The sequence below is a fragment of the Leuciscus leuciscus genome, assembly GCF_965113295.1.
Source record: "Leuciscus leuciscus genome assembly, chromosome: 21".
Taxonomy (NCBI): domain Eukaryota; kingdom Metazoa; phylum Chordata; class Actinopteri; order Cypriniformes; family Leuciscidae; genus Leuciscus; species Leuciscus leuciscus.
This window is the reverse complement of record NC_138745.1, coordinates 25,453,751-25,474,218: the sequence shown is the minus strand read 5'-3', so window position 1 is coordinate 25,474,218 and position 20,468 is coordinate 25,453,751. Positions and strand designations below refer to the sequence as shown.

The 20,468-nt window shown below is 37.5% G+C and overlaps 1 protein-coding gene across 2 annotated transcripts in view; it reads right to left on the bottom strand.

Moving 5' to 3' along the window:
* Positions 1-20,468, bottom strand: part of tbkbp1 (TBK1 binding protein 1) — a 44,689-nt gene that overhangs the window by 2,812 nt on the left and 21,409 nt on the right. For both annotated transcript variants that reach the window (XM_082151246.1, XM_082151247.1), the window contains 7 exons: positions 17,246-17,371; positions 14,330-14,434; positions 13,533-13,677; positions 10,062-10,261; positions 8,605-8,666; positions 4,699-4,814; positions 1,356-2,131 (listed from right to left, as the gene is read on the bottom strand). In XM_082151246.1, the coding sequence (XP_082007372.1) occupies positions 1,356-2,131; positions 4,699-4,814; positions 8,605-8,666; positions 10,062-10,261; positions 13,533-13,677; positions 14,330-14,434; positions 17,246-17,371 (1,530 nt within the window). The remainder of the gene's footprint in view (positions 1-1,355; positions 2,132-4,698; positions 4,815-8,604; positions 8,667-10,061; positions 10,262-13,532; positions 13,678-14,329; positions 14,435-17,245; positions 17,372-20,468) is intronic.

The following is a 20,468-nucleotide window of genomic DNA, read 5'->3' as shown; positions in this document are numbered from 1 at the left end:
GGACTTCAATGTGGACGAATGGGTTAAAGGTCCAAATTGCGGCTTCAAAGGGCCCTACATGATCCCAGCCGAGGAATAAGGGTCTTATCTAGCGAAACAATTGGGCATTTTTATTTAAAAAAAAGTAAAAATGTATATACTTTTTAACCATTTCACGCATTACGTAGTCACGTTGGAAATGTCACGTGTGATATAGGCAGAAGTATGGAAAACGCTTCTCATTTTCTCCTCCAACCTCAAACTCATCCGACATAGTTGTTTTACTTTTTTTTGTAATGGGTGTTTGACTTAGTCTTTGCACATTTGCTTTGTAAACACTGGGTCGGTACTTTCACCTACATGACCTTTCCAATATGACTACTTAATGCATGAAGTTGTGGACGTGCATCGCAGAGCAAGTGGAAGACAAGCATTTGTGATTAAAAAGTATATAAAAGATAATTTAATAACGGATAAAAACCCTTATTCCTAGGCTGGGGTCATGTAGAGGCCTTTGAAGCTGCATTAAAACCCGTTGGTCCACTATATGGAGAAAAATCCTGGAATGTTTTCCTCAAAAACCTTAATTTCTTTTCGACTGAAGAAAGAAAGACAAGAACATATTGGATGACATGGGGGTGAGTAAATTATCAGGACATTTTAATTCTGGAGTGAACCAATCCTTTAAGACATGGCTTTGTCAAGCCACCATTCAAAGTTTGTCTTAACAAACCTTTCCTTTCTAGTTAAAAATTACACATTATTCAGTTCATTTTAATTAATGGATTTTTTTTAAGCATTCTGAATTCTGCACAAATTTAAGGAATCCAGTCTGAAAACATATTTGTAATTCAGTTTGGTTTCGCAAATGCAGAAATTTCACATTTCACCTTTATGTTATTCTCAACATAGGCTCTTTGGAAAAATGTGCCTCTCCACCTAAACTCCAAAAAACGTACCTATAGATACAATTTACTACAGTTTCCAGCTCAAATATACAGTAGTGGCAGTAAAACACCAACAACTTTTAGTCATTTTCACACAGATTATGATTACATGGGCAGATTATTAATTAATATCAATTAATTTCACGTTGTACTTTGCACAATAATGTGTTATGACCTCAAAAGGCTTTCACCATAGTGCATGGTTTGTAAACTGATACATTTTAATGTTTGCTTCACATAAACAGCTCCATGTGCCTGGCTTTTTTTGACATAGTAAACTTACTCGGTAGCTCACCTGCATAATTTCGCTTGCAATGCGTCACGAAATGTGCAAGAAGCAATGTAATATCATTTTGCAGAAATGTTGCCACAGGCACGTTTTTCCAATGACCCTGGGATGGTTACTCTGCCCATTGATTTGCTACTCACGTTGATGGACGGCCACGACTGGGCGTGCTCTGCATGCAGGTATCCAGGTTGGTGGCAGCTTAGGGTGTTGGGATGGGAAGGAATGGGGAAAGCGGAACAAGAGGCGGGGCCTCTGGAGCTCGATGAGGGGCTCGACACCCCCAGTGTTCGCGGTGGACTGATGGGATGAGGGCAGGACCACTCCTCCTCATCCTCTGAGGACTGCGGAGGCTGTGGGGATGGATGCAGAGATGCTGGGCTGGGCTGAGGCTCGAAATGCAAGTGGGACACATCTGAGTGGTGGAAGGACAGCTCCCTGGACAGCCGTGGAGATTCAGCCAATCCCCCATCGCCGGACTGAGAGCCCTGTCTTTGAACTAACATGTGCTGGCTTCCTCCATGTTGCTGTTGTTGTTGCTGCTGTTGCTGCTTCTGCTTGTGGTAGCTGTCGACATAAGGTCGAGGTTTCGGCAGCGTGGACACCGGGTCCAGAGTAAACCGTGGTGGCCGTTGATAAGCCGACGGATCGGCTACTTCAGAGTAACTGCGTCTTCCCTGGAAACTGGCCCTCAGGTGGTGGGAAGTGGGCCTGCAGGAATAGGAAGCGGGCCCGTCGCTGAGCTCAGGCAGAGGTGAGCGACGGTGCATGTCCGGAGAGAGACGCTGCAGGATAGGGGAGCGCCGCTGGGGCACAGGGGAGTGGCGCTGTTGGATGGGGGAGTGACGCTGTTGGATGGGGGAATGCCGCTGCGGAACGGGCGAATGCCTCTGGTGAGGGACAGGAGAGTGGCGCTGAACTAGAAGATGAACACAAAAGTGAAAAAAGCTCTATAGGTTAAATATAAGCAGTAAGACATTAAACATAACCACGTTGGATAAATGCTTGAGATCACTGTTAATCTTGTTAACAAAATTACTTCTAAAAGTCGGTATGAAATTAAATGTCACCATGCTATTTTATTGTTTTTTAACAATAAAAGTAGAGAAAAAATATGATAATTTCAAATAATTTAATCAGTCAATAATGTCAAGGATTGACCAACAATACATGACCCGTGCGAGCTGAAGAGTTAATGTACACTGAAGTGCTTTTTTAGCGTGTTAACTAACTCACTCAGACACATCCTATACATATAAGATTAATCAGATTTAAATACACAGCATAAACATAGTCAGAATGAGCAAGTCACATTGTGATTATGCACTTTCCGTAACAACAAACTACACCATGGGCAAATTACATGAAGTTTCTGTTAAAATAATGTGGTAAAATTCATTTATACATAGTTTGAATATCTGGTTAAATTAAAGGTAGCTAGCTTGGTTCCTTTTGTTACCGGAAGAATATCTTGAAATAGTTTGAATATCTGGTTAAATTAAAGGTAGCTAGCTTGGTTCCTTTTGTTACCGGAAGAATATCTTGAAATAGTTTGAATATCTGGTTAAATTAAAGGTAGCTAGCTTAGTTCCTTTTGTTACCGGAAGAATATCTTGAAAGGCAGTGTAAAGAAAACAGTCCCTAATGGACTGATAGACGTCTGTAATGACTTCCTCTTTCCCCTCGCATTTCCTCTTTGAGATATTTTCATATTGTTTTCCTGTGCATTCACCCCCAGCACCTGTGGTAGGTTACTTCTACACAAGTTTCTGACTAGTAACGGGCATAAAAGATCTTGTACAGAAGATGCATCTGTCTCTCAATAATAAGTCTAACGTGCATATAACTGAGCTTCCTGCAATCGCGAGATTGCAATCAGCTATTTCGAAAAATCAGTCCATCTATCTATGAATCAGTAGGTTGTTTTTTTTTCCCATCCGCTTCTGCTTTTTGGTCTAGTTTCCTATATCAATGGTTGTGTGGTTGAGTGCAGAGGTGCTAAAAAGATAAGGGGTGGGGTGGGGGGGGGGGGTGTTGTTTATGTTCTCAAATTCTAAAGAAGAGACACTCAACGTGAGAGACGATCAAGACGTCAGCAAAAATATTCCTTGTGGAATACAGCGAGAGCAAACAAGCATGCAATGCTAAAAAAACATGTTCACTGTGCTGAATTTTGACGAGGTTGACAAATTGGTTCTATCGCAAAAGAGGTTCGTAGGCTCACGCTCGATCGCCCCAAAGTCCGGCATCCGACCAGCGCGGAAGGTCTCTACGTGTTACTGTCTTTTCTCGAGGCAAAGCATTTTTGGATTAAATGCAATACATTTGAAAATGTATTTTCTCGTTATTTCATCTGACTCATCTGAAAATAATGTCAAAGTCAGTTAGAATAATCAAATGTAACAATTTATTATGTCAGGTAAATGTATCATGCCAATTTCATAATCAATTCAATTCAAAACATCAAATGCTCTGGAATAAAGAGAAGAGATGAAAACCCAACATTATACATGAAGCTGAGAGTTTTACTCTCAGCCTCACAGGCTAATCTTAAATACAGAAAAGCCCCGATGTTCTCGTTGCATTTCCTTATATATACAGAAACTTCTTTCACATGGAAACATCTGCTAACAATGGGAATTTACATTCAGAGTTGACACCTTTTGGGCGGTAGAAGACCATTTGTCTAGAGACCACCTTCCTTTGTATGCCAGTTATCCCTAAACTTTTAAAAACCTTATTAGCTTTTGTTTTACTTAGTTGGAAATGAGACATTTGTACCAGTCGCACTGAGACATTTCAAATGATACTAAATATGTATAAAGTTGATGATAATCATTCACATTAAACTATATATTTTCTTGGGTGAATTCAGCTGATCTGAGTATGAGAGAGAGGGGGTGAGGGATGAGGGAATGAAATGTAGATTAGGATGACTCGGAGGTGAGACTTTTGTCTCAAATGGTGAGTTCAAATGGTAATTTCCAGCAAGATCCTGTCTTCTCAGGGTCTGGTCGCTCCTTAACCAGACTGTCCGGCATTTTCTAATTTCTCAAGTCTTACAGGTTCATTAAAGTATGAAAATATGATTATTACCTAAATCAGGTCTTCTTAACACTACATGGCAAAACGTTTGAGAACCGGTGAGGTCAGGTTGTCAGTCGATGTTTTAAATCATCCCAAAGGACTTAATTGAGTGCTCTGGGTGCCACATATGGGAATATATTAAATTACTGATTTCTTCTTTGCAACCATGTAAACAGGCTTTATCCAATTTTTGGATCTTGTACCCAATCAAGCCAGTTTAATTTTATTCAGTCACGGACCTCTTCAACTCTACATGAGATAGCCAAACCGGTAATTAGACGGAGTCTACGTACTTCTGGCCGAATAGTGTATGTTCATGACTGTGTAAAATATAATTACAGTTGTTCAAATCTATACATTTCTGAATGAATGTATAATATGGATGCCTTGTCCTCTTACCTGGGCTAACCGGCTCCTGTGAGGCTTTCCGCAATATCTCGGTCTGTTTCGAGGTCAGAGTCTGTAACTTGCCCAACTCCTCTGTTAGCTCAGTATAGGCCAAAGCCAGATTGACTCTGTACAGAGAACAGGAGAAAAAGAGAGAATGAAAAAGAAACAGTTTTAGTATTAAAACAACCAAGTTTAACCCTCATTGCCATATTCTTGTTTAAATTAGGCTCATACTGTAAATTGCACTTATTTACAAAACTAAACATTACATACCAAGTGTAATTAATATCATGCTATGACCGCCTGCTAACCAGCTGAGATGGAACTGCACTGGATCTAAACAGCACATATAACTGACAATGACAATAAAAAATATCAGCAGTACTTCCTCAGCACTTATGACATATAAAAGCAATAATAAGATGATATGCCTCAGCACATAACAATGGTTGACAATTATGTTTATGACAGTTGGTAACACTATTTAACTGTGATATGTGTCGCTCCACCAGAAAGAACATAACGCATGACTGTGCCAGAGAACAAAACAGTGTAGTTTTTAATCATATGACTCTGCCACCGTCACTCACCATGGCAACAAAATTTCTAAAAAGCCCCAGTCATCACAAAAATTGCCAACTGATTTCCTACATAACTGCGGTAGTCTCTCGTAGCACTCTGCGGTCTCCTTCTTCTCACATTATAAAATAACTTTAACTCAATCAATTTTCATGTCTAATTGTTTTTTTTTATATGATAAACAGTCATATAAACAGTATTGTATAGAATAAAATAAATTAGGGTGGTTTATTTAGCAGAAATGACTGGTCAACTGTACATCTTAACTTGCAAACTTGTTGCTTTCCTTTCATTGATAATCATTTCACAAAATATTTAATCATTTTATCAAATACTGTATTGATATTATCTTGTTTACTCAAAAGATACATTTTTCAAATACACAGTAAGCCTGACACAGATGAGTGATACATTTGTGATAGTCATCAAAAAGTTTATTGTAAACCATGCCAACTAATTTTGATGCAAGGAAACAGACACTTTGTCATCAAATGCACTTTATCTGATTTTGTGCAGACCAAATTCACAAAAACCATCAGTGCTTTATTCTAAAAAGACTCATCACTTTTGAGATGGTGTCAGATATATCAGGAGAGACATTTCAGTTTTTACACTTCAGAGGGCACATGCCACCACTCACTTTTTTAAACCTGTCTACATTCGCACGAATTTGAGAACCACAGAGAAGTATATAGTAAGTGTAGCCATCACAGTGTTAAATTAACTTATAATTTTTGAGTCAGCACCATTCTAATAATAAAAAATATTTAAAAAAGCTAATCTAACCACTGCAAAATTGAAAAAAATTCAAAAAGCTTTAAAGGTCAACTACCACTTTGTCTATGTAAAGTCACTATAATGCATATTTTAATTAATGACTAAATAAAAAAAAAACATGATGAGAGTCAAACATGCATGAAGGGGCAAATACTTATCATGAAGTTCACTGCATTTTAATAAGATGAGTGAAATGAGTCAGCTGCCGCCAAAAAGCGGTCTGGTGCAAGGTCACATCTAGTCAATTTTCTCTCAGTTAGTGGAGGACTAACAATCTTTCTCAGCCCTCTACCCACCCAAAGCACACACACGCAGATAACCATATGGCCCAACGATATCTGAATAAAAGAGATCCAGCAGCATAGTTGCATAATCATGCCTTGCATGTGTTCATATTGAGACTACTTAATACCAAAGAACAAACTGACCTCAGTATAGGCAATGTACTGGATGCTCATCTTTAATTTGTATTCATAGACCACAGATCAAAAGAAGCCACAGGCCAATCGGCTCTAACCAACTCACACCACCAGTGATCTGCAAAGTTTTCCCCTGTTGCTGGCCAATTAGCCATAGCATTGGATATTCTTACCATTCTGCTCATTGTGTCCATCATTTGGCCCTCTGGGCTCCTGAGCATCCATCGTACTCAGCGATAATGAGTTTCCTTTCTCTTCCATCATTACAGACGCCTGAGCAACAACTCAACTGTCCAAGTGTCATTCTCATTTGATAGACACTATCTATCAAAGAGGTATTTACAGCAGATTTAGATGATGTGCAACACTTCTTTTCTCACCTCCACACATGCTTGCTCACACACACACACACACACACACACACACACACACACACACACACACACACACACACACACACACACACACACACACACACACACACGCACGCGCACACACACACACACCTTGCCTTTTTTTTTTTTTTTTTTTTTACAACAAAAATTAAACATCACTGAGCTCACTTAAGCTGGACTGTGATGCTATTTTCTTCTGGAAACAAACTTTGTTGCGTTATTTTCCTGTTATCTCTGTAAAGCTGCTTTGAAACAATCTGTATATAAAAACCGCTATAGAAATAAAGGCGACTTGACTTGACTTGCCTTTTGTTGAGCAGCTGCAGTACTATTCAGTAAAAAAAAAAAAAAAAAAAAAAAACGGTGGGAGGATGTGTGTGTGTGTGTGTGTATATCTGAGCTTTTTTATGTGAATATTGATGATGATGAACTAGTGTGGGAGGGATGGGTATGTGGGCTGCTTGAGCGATGTCTGACCTTTGTTCTGAAACTAGTATCTATAATATTCTTCATCTTTATGCGAACAAATGTTGGCTATATGTATTTATCTTCTATTTTTCAGCAAAACTTATATTAAAGCAGCCAAATAACTTAATCAGCACAGACAGCACACACTGCATACGATAAATACCATACAAATACACAACAAATAAGGACCTTACACCAAAGAGCATTATTTAAAATAGTTGCAAAACATCCATCTCAACTCTTTTTTTGGGTAAAAAAAGCACTTTAAGTTTTGCTATCTGATATCAAACCAAATATCTCAATGTACACACACACACACACACACACACACACACACACACACACACACACACACACACACACACACACACACACACACACACACACACAGACACACACAGACACACACACACACACACACACACACACACACACACACACACACACACACACACACACACACACACACACACACACACACACTTAAAAAACAGTTTAACTGAGAGTTTCTATACAATGAGGTGACACTCTCTGGGTTATAAAGTGGCATGTTGGGACACCACCTTGCAGTGCGCCATATGCTTAAAGACCATTTTAACTGTTAGTTAAAGATAGTTTTTATTTAATCCGTAGCAGTAAAGCAAATTTAGCTGACAATGCATTAATATTAGCTAAATGTATCCATTTTCAATACTTTTATTACTAACTACTAGATCAATAAAGTTACCATTAAAATCTAAAATTTGATCTGTACATTGCTTAAGAAAAAACATATAACATGTACATTTATGAAAAAATGGGGATGGCGGGGATGGCAATTAAAGATACCAGAACATTGTTAGAAAACAAGATAAAACATCAAAAACTACCAGCATAAGAATGTCTGAGTAACTGCATGCAAGATTTTGGCCGTTTTCTGTTAAATCACGGCTTTTACAAGAACCAGCAGTTCAAACAGAGAGGGGGAGTAGAGTATGAAACTGTGAGGTGCAAAGAGATGTAGGCATTACTGGGACCTTCCTTTCCAAGACTCCCCATTTCACTTAAACATAGGTTACTTTCAGTTCACCTGTATTCTTTTCAGCGTCAGTTAGACTTTAGACCACTTCTGTGTGATTGTGAAAGTGATCTGGAGGCTTGCCAATTGCTATACTGCCCTCTACTGGCACATGTCCATGGCCCACACATTTAAAGGAAACTAGCCATGCAATTGCAGCAAAATCCACAAAAAAAGTATGTGCAGCTGTGGTCTTTTAATCAAGGAAATAGACACTTACTGTTCATCTCCAACTTTCTTTATCCACTCCACATCACACTGTCCACATGTGGAGCTCACCTCCTGTGCAAAAGACAGTCATGTCAGGCTTTATACTTTCTGTATATTACCTATGTGCAATCTGACCTATATATGTTATAAAAGTTTGGGGTCAGCAAGATTTCTTAGTAACACTTTACAATAAGGTTTCATTAGTTAACATTAGTTAACATGAACTAATAATGAACTGCACTTCTACAGTACATCATGTATAAATCTTTGTTAATGTTAATTTCAACATTTACTAATAATACATTATTAAAATCCAAAGTTGTATTTGTTAACATTAGTTAACTAACATGAACAAACATTGAACACCTGTATTTTTATTAACTAAAGTTAACAAAGATGAGCAAATACTGTTCATGGTTAGTTCATGTTAGTAAATACATTAACTAATGTTAATAACTGAGACCTTTTTGTAAAGGGTTACACATTTCTTTTTTCTTCTTTTTTTTGTTGAAAAGTCTCTCACCAAGGAAATATTACTTTATTAAAACAGTAATATTGTGACATATTATTACAATTTAAATTACATTTCTTTTTATTATATTTAAAAATTTATTTTTTTCCTGTGATGGCAAAGCTGAATTTTCAGAATTAGTCTTCAGTGTCACATGATCCTTCAGAAATCATTCTAATATGATTAGAATGTTGAGTTGGTGCTCAAGAAACATTTCTTCTTATTACGAAAATGTTTTGCAGATACATTTTTTTTGTGTGCAATATATAGTGCATCCTTGATAAAAGTATTCATTTCTTCCAAAGAAATCTGAAGTCCAAGTTTATAAAAGCATAAAAGGTCATGTCACTGCTGGATCTGAGACTAAATTCAAAATTCAGTTACTAGGCTATAATTGAGAGAAAAAGTTTTTTTTATTGAATTTTGATTGTTTTATTATTACTCATCACATTGTTTTCTATCTGTTAAAGCACAGATAGTCAAATAGATCTGCTTCTCTTAGAAAAAAAAAAGGTTCTAAATAGAACCTTAAGGCGAGACACGGCAGGCATGGTTCTGTTCTGTCAGGCAGTTTTTATATAGAACCTATTCGACGTTTCCATCATGGATCCTTTTATGGATTTAGTTTTAAATAATTTATTTGGTTTTATTGACAGTTGATTTAATGGATTTTTAATTTGAATTACATTTTATGAATTAAGCAGCTTGTAAACATACCTTTTCACTAAATTTATTTTTTTAAATAACCCGTCAAACACTTAAGTATTATGCAAACATTTAAGACATTTCTCTTTATATAGAACCTTTTTTGGTATAAATGGCATTTTAAAATTGAGTCTAGAATCCTATAGAAATGGAACCCCGTTGAACCTTTTACCTAAGAGTTTTATTTTGGTCAAAACTCTATTCTGACTATGTGTAGTTCATATGTCTTTAAGCATGTGCATGTCACTGACCCTCTGTCTCTGGTTGCTTTCCAAATCTCTCAGCTCTTCCCGTAGTCTCTCACAATCAGCCTTTAGCTCCTCCTCCCTCTGACACGCCCCCTGAGCCTCGTGCCGTACCTCCTCTAGCTCCGCCTCCAGGCGCTGTAATTTGAGGTCAGAGAGGGTGTCCAGACTTCGGGAGCTCTGCAGGGTCATGGGGCAGTCTAGCACTAGGGATGGGACAGTTGTCATGATTAGATAGATAAGCCAAACACATTGCGTCAATGAATAAAACTACACATCAGGACAGGAGAATATGTAGCAAAATCAGTAAAATAGTAAAATAATCTTTAAAATATTTTGATGGAAAATAAGGTCAACATACACAGCCTATGCAATACAAAATTTGTTTAAAAAGATTAAAGTAACTAGGAAATATCAGAGCTTGCAAGGCAGAAAAAATAAGTAAATATAAGCTTGTTTTTTATACTTTAGTTCTGTGTAAATTGAGTTCTGTTTGAAGTGTAAATGTCTATAAAAAGTTAAATAGCAATAAATAAGTTAAATAATATATAAATGAATAATAATAATTTATCTGTAAAAAGCCTTTCACAAAGGATCCTTCAGAATGCAAATGACAGACTAATCACAATTCAATATGCAAATAAATGTAAGAAAGAAGACCAAATCAGCCAGATCTATCTTATGGTGCATGGGCCAGACCTGGGCCATATCAATAAATGAGAGTCATTTTACAGGGTGTGGGCCACATCTGGGGTAATTGAGGTAATTGTTTGTATCCGTTTTCAGCGTGTGGGCCAGTTTTGGGCTGGGGTCCCAGCCAGAACTGGGCCAGAATTGAAGCAAGGATGAGGCCCCCTGGGAATCTCCATTGCTATCTGGGAATCCCCATTGCTATCTGGGAAGTCAATATGAATGATTTGAATGCCAATGTGAGATTTTCAAACTTTAAGTTATTTAAGTATGACATTTTTAAAATAGATGGCACATCAAAGGCTGAAATTAAATAAATCGTTTCATGAATATCGATATATTGCTGGTGTTCCTCAAAAGAAACATCCTAAGAACATTGGATGTTGCAGAAAAATTGTCCGACAGCATCAGATCTATCTCTGACTTCATCTGTCACTCAAAACAGGTTTAAGCGAGACCAACAGACATACCTTTTGTGTTTGTCTACACTATGTAATGGGAAATTCTCTCCTCCATCAGCCAATGGAAAAGACGGCAACTTATCTGGACAGGAGGTTTGGTTGTTGCCCTTTAGGGCCAACATTGTTAACAGGGCAGAAATCCAACCTAAAGTCACCCAACATGTGTCCTTTACTCCATGTAGCTCAGAAACCTTGAAGATGGAGAATACAAGACTGAACTATTTCCTGTCAAAGCGTCCTGCTCCTCACCCCCGGCGTGGGTGCTGTGATTCAGCAGCTCATAGAAAAGCAGTCCTTGAGCCAGCAGCTATTGTGACAGTTCAGCAATAAGCAAGCAGAAAACACACACCCCTGCACGCCTACATCTCACACCAAATCCACAGTATTTTTTCCTCCATAGTTGCATGTAATATTTGTATTCATTAATGCACACAAAATTGACATAATTCTTGTATTATTTTCTGACAAGGTTACAGAACATCTCTGTTGAGCAATTTACATAAATACATAATTTACTTGAGTTCTCCGGGATTATCTGACTCCTGTTGAGCGCCTTTGAGTTTGACTGAAATGTTTTAGATTCCTGAAAGGGAACGCATGTCCTTTCCACTTAGTTACATAGTCTCTTTGTTGTGAGAGTCTTTTCTGAGCTTCAATCCGAATAAAAAGAGACAGTGAAAGGAAAGAGAGAAAGGAAAAGGGAAATGAGGCAAAAGGAGAGAGATGCAACACAACACTGCCATCAGGGGAAAAAACAAAGAGGACCAAAAGGACAAGAGGACCTATGCTTGGTCTGTTTGAAGTCCTTCATCGGAGAGGGGCTCTTTGAAATAAAACTAAATTAGGCTAGATTGAAAACTGGACAGAAATTGAGAAGCAAATATAATGAAAAAGGACACTTCAAAGACCCAATACACAATTGTTGGAGTGGAAAACAAATGAGGCAGGCACATAAAATGACAAATAATGAACATGCTGATATATAAAACTAATAGCAAATATATATAAATGGCAAAACAGCAAGCTTTTAATTGTCTTAACCACAAAATATTAGTCAGGATATAAGCAAAATTTAAGCAAATGCATTACTTAAAATCATTACGGTCTCAGAAAAACATCAAAATACAGAATGAAGTTTTAAGCAGAATATGGGAATTGAGTGTGGAGTGATGAATCTCAATGAAACACGAGTTGCATGGTGAATCTCCAGAGCAGAGTCTTCGAAAATCTGGTGAGAAATATAATAATAAATGCATCTCTACCCAAGTGAAGCATGGAGGGAGAGGTGTTATTGTGTGGGGAGCCTTTTAAGCTGCTGGTATTGGTGAGCTACTTAACTGTGAAAAGGCATTTAATGCTTTGGCATACAGGAGAATATTGCAGAATGGCTTGGTTCCCACAAATTAAAAGTTGTTATCTAAAGAGGAATGAGGATCAGATGTTATTTTTAACAAGACAATGCTCCTGTCCACACTGCAAAGACAACCGGGAGCTTGAGAACAAGTCCATCAGGCTTATGTTTTGGCCTTGGCCATTGAATCCTACAGTGAATATTTGGTCTCACATTAAACTCAAATGAACTGGGAGACATTTTTCACCAACTGAACTGTTTGAAGCCATTAAATGGATAGTTATTTTTTCATGCAAAATTCTGTAACTGTTTACTCACCCTCATGTTGTTCCAAACCTGTATGAGTTTCTTTGTTTTGTTGAACACACAAAAAATATATTTTAAAGAATGTTGGTAATCAAACAGTTGACGGTAGCCATTGACTTCCATAGTATTTTTTTCATGCTATGGAAGTCAGTGGCTACCGTCTACTATCTGGCTACCAGCATTCTTCAAAATATCTTATTTTGTGTCCAACAGAAGAAAGGAAGTCATACAGATTTGGAAGAACTTGAGGATGAGTAAATGATGACAACATTGACTCTTCTTCCAGTAAAAAGCTGTCTGCAAGTTAGGGAAGGCTATTTTAAGTTACTTTATCTACAGTATTTGTACAATTCTTGCTCATTTCCTGACCAGTGATTTGTAATTGTGATTAAAATGGTTAAGACCTTTAAAAGACCACTAAATATTTTGCCAGTTTTTTGTTTTGAAATAGATGTGACGTAAGATCATACAAAGTGCAGCACTGACCGAATACACACATTTTCATGCACTCTTTACTTGTAGAGACCTATATGACATTCACTATGTAGTGAATACAGCAAGAGCGAAAGAGTCAACGGTAGCGGTTTTTAATCACAGATCCGCATGTCCTAGACCACCGACTGATTTCTAAATGAACATCTGCATGCACACACACAAAACAAGACTTACTATGCGGGTCAGGGCTGTGTAGTTGCAGATACTGCATGTCTTTGTTGTGTAGCTGTGTGTTGAGTTTGTGCAGAGAGCTTTCTCTCTGCCTCAGAGCAGACTCTAGACTGTGAATCCGCTCGACGTGCTTCTCCACCATAGACGTCTGAGACCGGGAAAGAGTGAGAGAAGAAAGAGAAAAGAAGAGAGGGAAAGGGAAAGGGACAAAGATGAGCACAAAAGTAAAAGATTATAAAATATTAAAACTGAAACACCAAAAGAGAAAGCAACACGGGCGAAGAGGGACTGATGAAAAGATAGACAAGGCCAAAGAAGCCATTACTTTCACCATGCAGATTCTCACGATATTCACGTCTATGTGGAATTTTTTGTCAGCAATAAAAGATGAGGACATGTAGATCTAACAGCTGATAGCTGGCTGAGTGTTTCAGAGAGGCGAACGGCGCAGATGCTCAAAAGCTTGCATCATGCAATTTTCAAAACTTCTCTCTTTTGGTCCCAATCCATTCGAAGCCATTTGAGACCCATGTTTAAAACTGAGAATTGAAATGTGCAAATATGATTACAGATATCCAGCATCATCCACTTATATGAGGGCTTGGCTGGGAAATATAAGAGCCCAATTACATTCACACAGCCTCGTTAGGACGTACGCATAGTACAAGATTAATCAAATGGACACCTGGTTGGATTAAAGCCTGAAGCACATGGAGAGGCTAATTATCGCAACTGCCCATCCGCTCGGCAGCCAAACTTAGCATGGATGTCGGGGAATGAATTTTTAGAAGAGCTCTCACCATCTTGTCCAGGTCTCGCTGAAGGCTGGACTTTTCCATATGGATCTTCTCATAGGCCTGAATGACATCTTCAAGCTGCTCCTCTCGTTCTTTGCTCTTCTGAAGCTGCAGAACACACACACACACACACACTCCTATCATTGCATTGACTTTCCATTGGCTTAATACTCACAGAAATCTTTTTGCACGTTTACATTTTCATCAAAACAATATTTAGCGTGTTTAATATGTGCTTTGAATTACAAGGACAGTTGGGCTGTCCTCAGGCTGTATAATGACAAGCTGTTGTAACATTTGGTATTAGGCAGGTGTAGTATAAGAATATATTAAAAACATTCTCATTTCTTTTTCACTGGCTAATATGGAATGTATATGTTCCTAATAGGCCCATACAAATTTAGCTGGAAGCTGTGACCTAAATCTTATGCATTTATCTTATTTATTTTTCTGACACATACTTTACTGTTAAGCAACAGTATTAACTGTTAACTATATTTCAATAATATCAGGGCTCAACTAAGGAACAACAAGCATTTTTTCCACTTCTAGTAGTTCTGATTTTTACTCTGATTTAAACCTTTTTTATTTTTGTGCCAATATATTTCCCATTTACTAGAAATATTTTATATGTGTCTGTGTCTGTGTATGTATATATATATATATATATATATATATATATATATATCCCAGTAATGCCTACATCTCTTTGCACCTCACAGTTTCATACTCTACTCCCCCTCTCTGTTTGAACTATTGGTTCTTGTAAAAGCCGTGATTTAACAGAAAACGGCCAAAATCTTGCATGCAGTTTCTCAGACATTCTTATGCTGGTAGTTTTTGATGTTTTATCTTGTTTTCTAACAATGTTCTGGTATCTTTAATTGAAATTGCCATCCCCATTTTTTCATAAATGTACATGTTATATATTTTTTCTTAAGCAATGTACAGATCAAATTTTAGATTTTAATGGTAACTTTATTGATCTAGTAGTTAGTAATAAAAGTATTGAAAATGGATACATTTAGCTAATATTAATGCATTGTCAGCTAAATTTGCTTAACTGCTACGGATTAAATAAAAACTATCTTTAACTAACAGTTAAAATGGTCTTTAAGCATATGGCGCACTGCAAGGTGGTGTCCCAACATGCCACTTTATAAACCAGAGACTGTCACCTCATTGTATAGAAACTCTCAGTTAAACTGTTTTTTAAATGTGTGTGTGTGTGTGTGTGTGTGTGTGTGTGTGTGTGTGTGTGTGTGTGTGTGTGTGTGTGTGTGTGTGTGTGTGACCCTGGACCACAAAACCAGTCACAAACAACAAAATCAGTCACATGGGTAAATGTTTTGAAATTGAGATTTATACACCAATGCTTATTTATTCAGCTTTCAGATGATGTATGGTTTGTTAGGATAGGACAATATTTGGCCGAGATACAACTATTTGAAAATCTGGAATCTGAGGGTGCAAAAAAAAAAAAAAAAAACATTGAGAAAATCACCTTTAAAGTTGTCCATTTATGTTCGTGATTGTGCTGCATTCACTCACAAAAATAAAAGTTTTATATATTTATGGTAGGAAATTTACAAAATATCTTCCTGGAACATGATCTTTACTTAATATCCTAATGATTTTTGCCATAAAAGAAAAATCGATAATTTTGTCCCATACAATGTATTGTTGGCTATTGCCACAAATATACCCGTGTGACTTGTGACTGGTTTTGTGATCCAAGGTCACACACACACACACACATATATTTGCAACATTCTGAAAATTATGTAGTTGTAATCTTAATCCATGATTTTATTAACACACCTTTGCTGAAAAACAATGGAATATGATTCCTTAGTTTATGACATTCTTCATTTTTTGCTATCCTGTTGACAAATCAGCAACAGAAAGCCAAAGTTTATGTTTACAAGGCAAAAACATGGATGTACAAGATCAACAAAAAGTAAGCTTTTGAGTGGCGAAAGGGCTAGTGACTGTTCTGTCAACTGTTCATGTTGAATACATGTTTCACATTCTGACAAATTGCTTGTCAGTAGAAAAAATTATAAAAACATTTATCGACAGAGGGTGTTCTACCTGATATAAAAATGAAACAAATGCATTTGTGTCGTTGCCAGCACTTTCATTTTGATACAGACACATAAGCATCTACTTCAATTATCATATAACACACCTCTGCGCAATGATCCTTTGGCTTCACAGATAATAGTAGCTTATTTTCAGAAAAATAACAGAACGGGTTATTTACTTTCAATTGCGCAGCATTAGATCTCTGCGATAGCTCATGACTGCAAAGCTCTTTGGTGTTAGGGAAAAAAAGTGAAGAATGAAACAAAACAAGACATGAATAAAGGAGGAAATCCACAGTCAAGCGATGATAGAGGGGAAGAATAAGGAATGTACACACAAAGTATCAAACGTCAGCAAAAGCGAGGGAGGTGTGGGAGAGAGAAGAACAGATGACAAAGAGAAATCTGTCTCTTCGACGAAGGGAAGGCTGCTGGGTGGCTATGGAAACACATAGCAAGCATCATTAATTAATGAGACGCTTCGCCAGGCAATGAGCCGAGAGATGCAGAGAGAGAGTATGATCTTCCCATTTACACTCCACATCACAGCCAGTCGGGGGATACGATTGAGAGCGGGCTCCAGGCACACAAAACCGAACGCTTCGTGGTCTAGATTACGTAAGGCCTTTGTCATGAATGACTGGGCATTCAAAAGTTGTCCTTCATTACCCTACTAATCGTATTACTGTAACTCTATAATCTTTCCATTTTGTGTTGTGTAATCCAGATTTACAAAACAATATAGCCAAATCACAACATAACAAGAGCAGAATAACAGATGAAATACAGTCCAGAAAGAGGAGGATGTGTGTATACGTGTTTGTCCTCTCACCTCGAGGGTCAGCATGTTGACTCTCTGTTGCAGACTGCCATTCTCTGACTGGAGCAGCGCTGTGTCTTTGGGCTCAAAGGAGCAGTAGGAGTTTCTGTCCTCTCCAAACTCGCTTATCATGGGGAACTACACACACGTGCAAGAAAAGTGACACGGGTCATCACAGGCACAAACCGCCATTAAACAGAATCATTTAGGACTGGTTTCACAAACAGGGCTTAGATTAAGCCAGGATTAGGCGTTGGTTTAATTAGGACATTTAAGTAGCTTTTATAAACATGCCCTAGAAAAAAAAACCATTACTGGTGTGAACCTTGAGAAAAAACAATGGCACTGACATATTTTAAGATATGCCCTTGCAAGTTGCTTTCAGGTAGGTCAACTCAAACATGCAGTTTAGTCTGGGACTAGGCTTAAGCCTTGTCTGTGAAACCAGGAGTTCATTAAACAGTTGTACCACTTTTGGCACACAAACCATCATTATATTCACTAACCACCCACAATCTGGTTTAACCGGGCACTATAGCACTGTTTAAATGAAGTAATTGTCTTTCTTTTTATCACGAATATTCATCATTTCTATGCAAATGAGGTCTAGAGATTTAACATTGTGCAGAAAGCAGTAGATATATATATATCTTTTTTTTAAACAGATGCTTGTGAAAATTCTCAAGCAATTATGAAATGATCAACAAAAGCATTGGGCATATATCCAGATGATAGGTATAGCCTGTGAAGCACATTTGTTGTTACTCTCTCACCACCTTCCTTTCTTATAAAACAAAGGCAAAAGCCAAAAATAAATACATTCTTTCTTTAAAAAAGAAATTATTACTTTTATTCAGCAAGGATGATTTCAAATTGATCAAAAGGGCCAGTAATGACATTATAATTTTACAAAAGATTTATATTTCAAAAGAACAGCAGTTAGCAGTTTGTTTTCAACCAAAATTAAGCACCACAACTATTTTCACCATTAATTAATATAATGTTTTTTGAGTACTATATTTCTACATTTCAGAATGATTTCTGAAGGATCATAATGGCTAAGTAATAAGTAATGGATGCTGAAAATTCATTTTTCTCATCACAGGAATTCATTACATTTTAAATTAAATTAAAACAAAGGGATACAAATCTGTTATTTTAAATTGTAATAAAATTTCACAATGTTACACGTGTTTTTTTTGTTGTTTTTTGTCAAATAAATGCATCCTTGTGACAAAATCTTACCAACACCAAACTTTTGAACAATAGTGTAATTGTAACACCGAAAGGATTTTTTTTTAGACCTTTTTATTTACTGCCCTCAGATAGGATCAAGTTCATCTGCAATTTAGCAGCCTATGATTAGACTTACCTAAAACATATGTAAAACCAGTATTCGTCATGGTATTTTAGGTAATTGCCAGGACATACAGTATACACACTATAATATATATCAGTAGATGCCGTGTGCACTGATGTGCTGGATCTTATACATTTTTACTCCCACAAGCTTTGAGAGCCGTGTGCATTTGTTCCCCACTTTTAGCCCTTTACTAGGCAGTGAGCCATAGTGAACGCAGAACCCTGGAGGCTCTCTCTCTCTCTCTCTCTCTCTCTCTCCCTCTCTCGCCTTCTGCAAAAACAGCTGTTCATCAGAGCCTAGCCATCCTTGGTGCGTATACATGCATATGTTTGGGCAGGGCCAACCCAAAAAGCTTTAAAAATACCCAGTCTGGAGCATCTACAACCTGCAGCTCCCCAGAGACCTGGAATCTGTCCAACCTACCTAGTCGTACGAAAAGATCACATCAAATGAACCAGCTGCACACTCTGTTGAGTGTGTTACTGCACAGCACAAGCATTGTGCTCCTGATTTGTAATCCAAGGAAGATAAACATTCTCATCTAAATGTGAATAATAATCACGTGTTCATGTTTAATGATTAATAGAGACGTGATCTACTTTCCTAACAGCGATCTAAACAGCATCAGGAGCATCTTGCATTGTGTGTGTAAGTGGCTTTGTGCGTTTTTATGTGGATGCGTGACATGCTAATTACAGAGAGCATGCACACTTGTTCATGTACAGCTCGGCTCACGTGTCAGCTGGTCTATAAATAAAGCTCTTTCATACATGAAGCAGGCACAGCTCTTAATGAGTGCTGTCATGCCACAGTCATTAATCAACTCAATGTTATATGCTTAGCATAAACTCTGACAACAGCATAAATCAGTATTCAGCTGCTGAACTCACAAAGATCACTATTATTTCACAAGAAAACTGTAAAGCAACTCGGCAATAGTTATATAAAACATTTGGCATCTACCAGCATCAAGTAGGCTTGCTTGACACATGAAGTGGTTAGTTTAATTATTGCTTTATGCCCTTTCTCAGCGCAGTTCTCTGCTGTGCGTGAGGTAACCATATTATCATTTGCTACGTGTGTCCACTCTGCTTTACTCTGATTAAATATTCAACGTCTGTGTCCATGTCACAGTCTCTGCATTAATGTGAGATGAGGCAGGAGAACTACTACTACACCCTACTTTTGACTGGATGATTTTATATATATATATATATATATATATATATATATAAATATAAATATATATATATAAATATATATATAAAAATGTTAAAGGCCCCCTGAAATCAAAATGTAAGTTTTTTAGCTTTTAGTATGAATATGTTAGCCTTAAGGTTATGAATAAGCTGGTGTGTTCCAAATCAATAATAAAATTCGCATTTAGGAGACATAAACATTAAAAACTTAAAGTCTCTCACTTCGGCTAAAATGGATCACGGATTTTTATGACATCACCGAGGACTTCAGCTCTTCATCACATTTTCTGTCCAATCAAATGCTCTCTAGAATCTAAAGTGTCCCACTCCCTATGCTATAAATACCACCTGGCCAAAGCAACCGTTGACACTTCACGGAGCAATATGGGTTTGAGATGTGTGTTCGGTTGCTCAAACGCTCGAGTTTTATTCAGTTTTTTAACTGTACGTTGGTTAAGAATGAAATGGCTAGACTTTCTTCACACCTCTATTATTGAATCCAACGTATCATCAGCGCTCAGATTCGCTTTCATGTTGCTGTCAAGTACGATTTGCAGTCTGTGAGGTAAACTAAACGCTTTTGGCTATTTTAAAAGGATGAGGGGCCATTCAATACGGCCTTAGCTTCCTGTTTCAGTGGAAATTACGTCAACGCATTATACAAAGTTGTGCG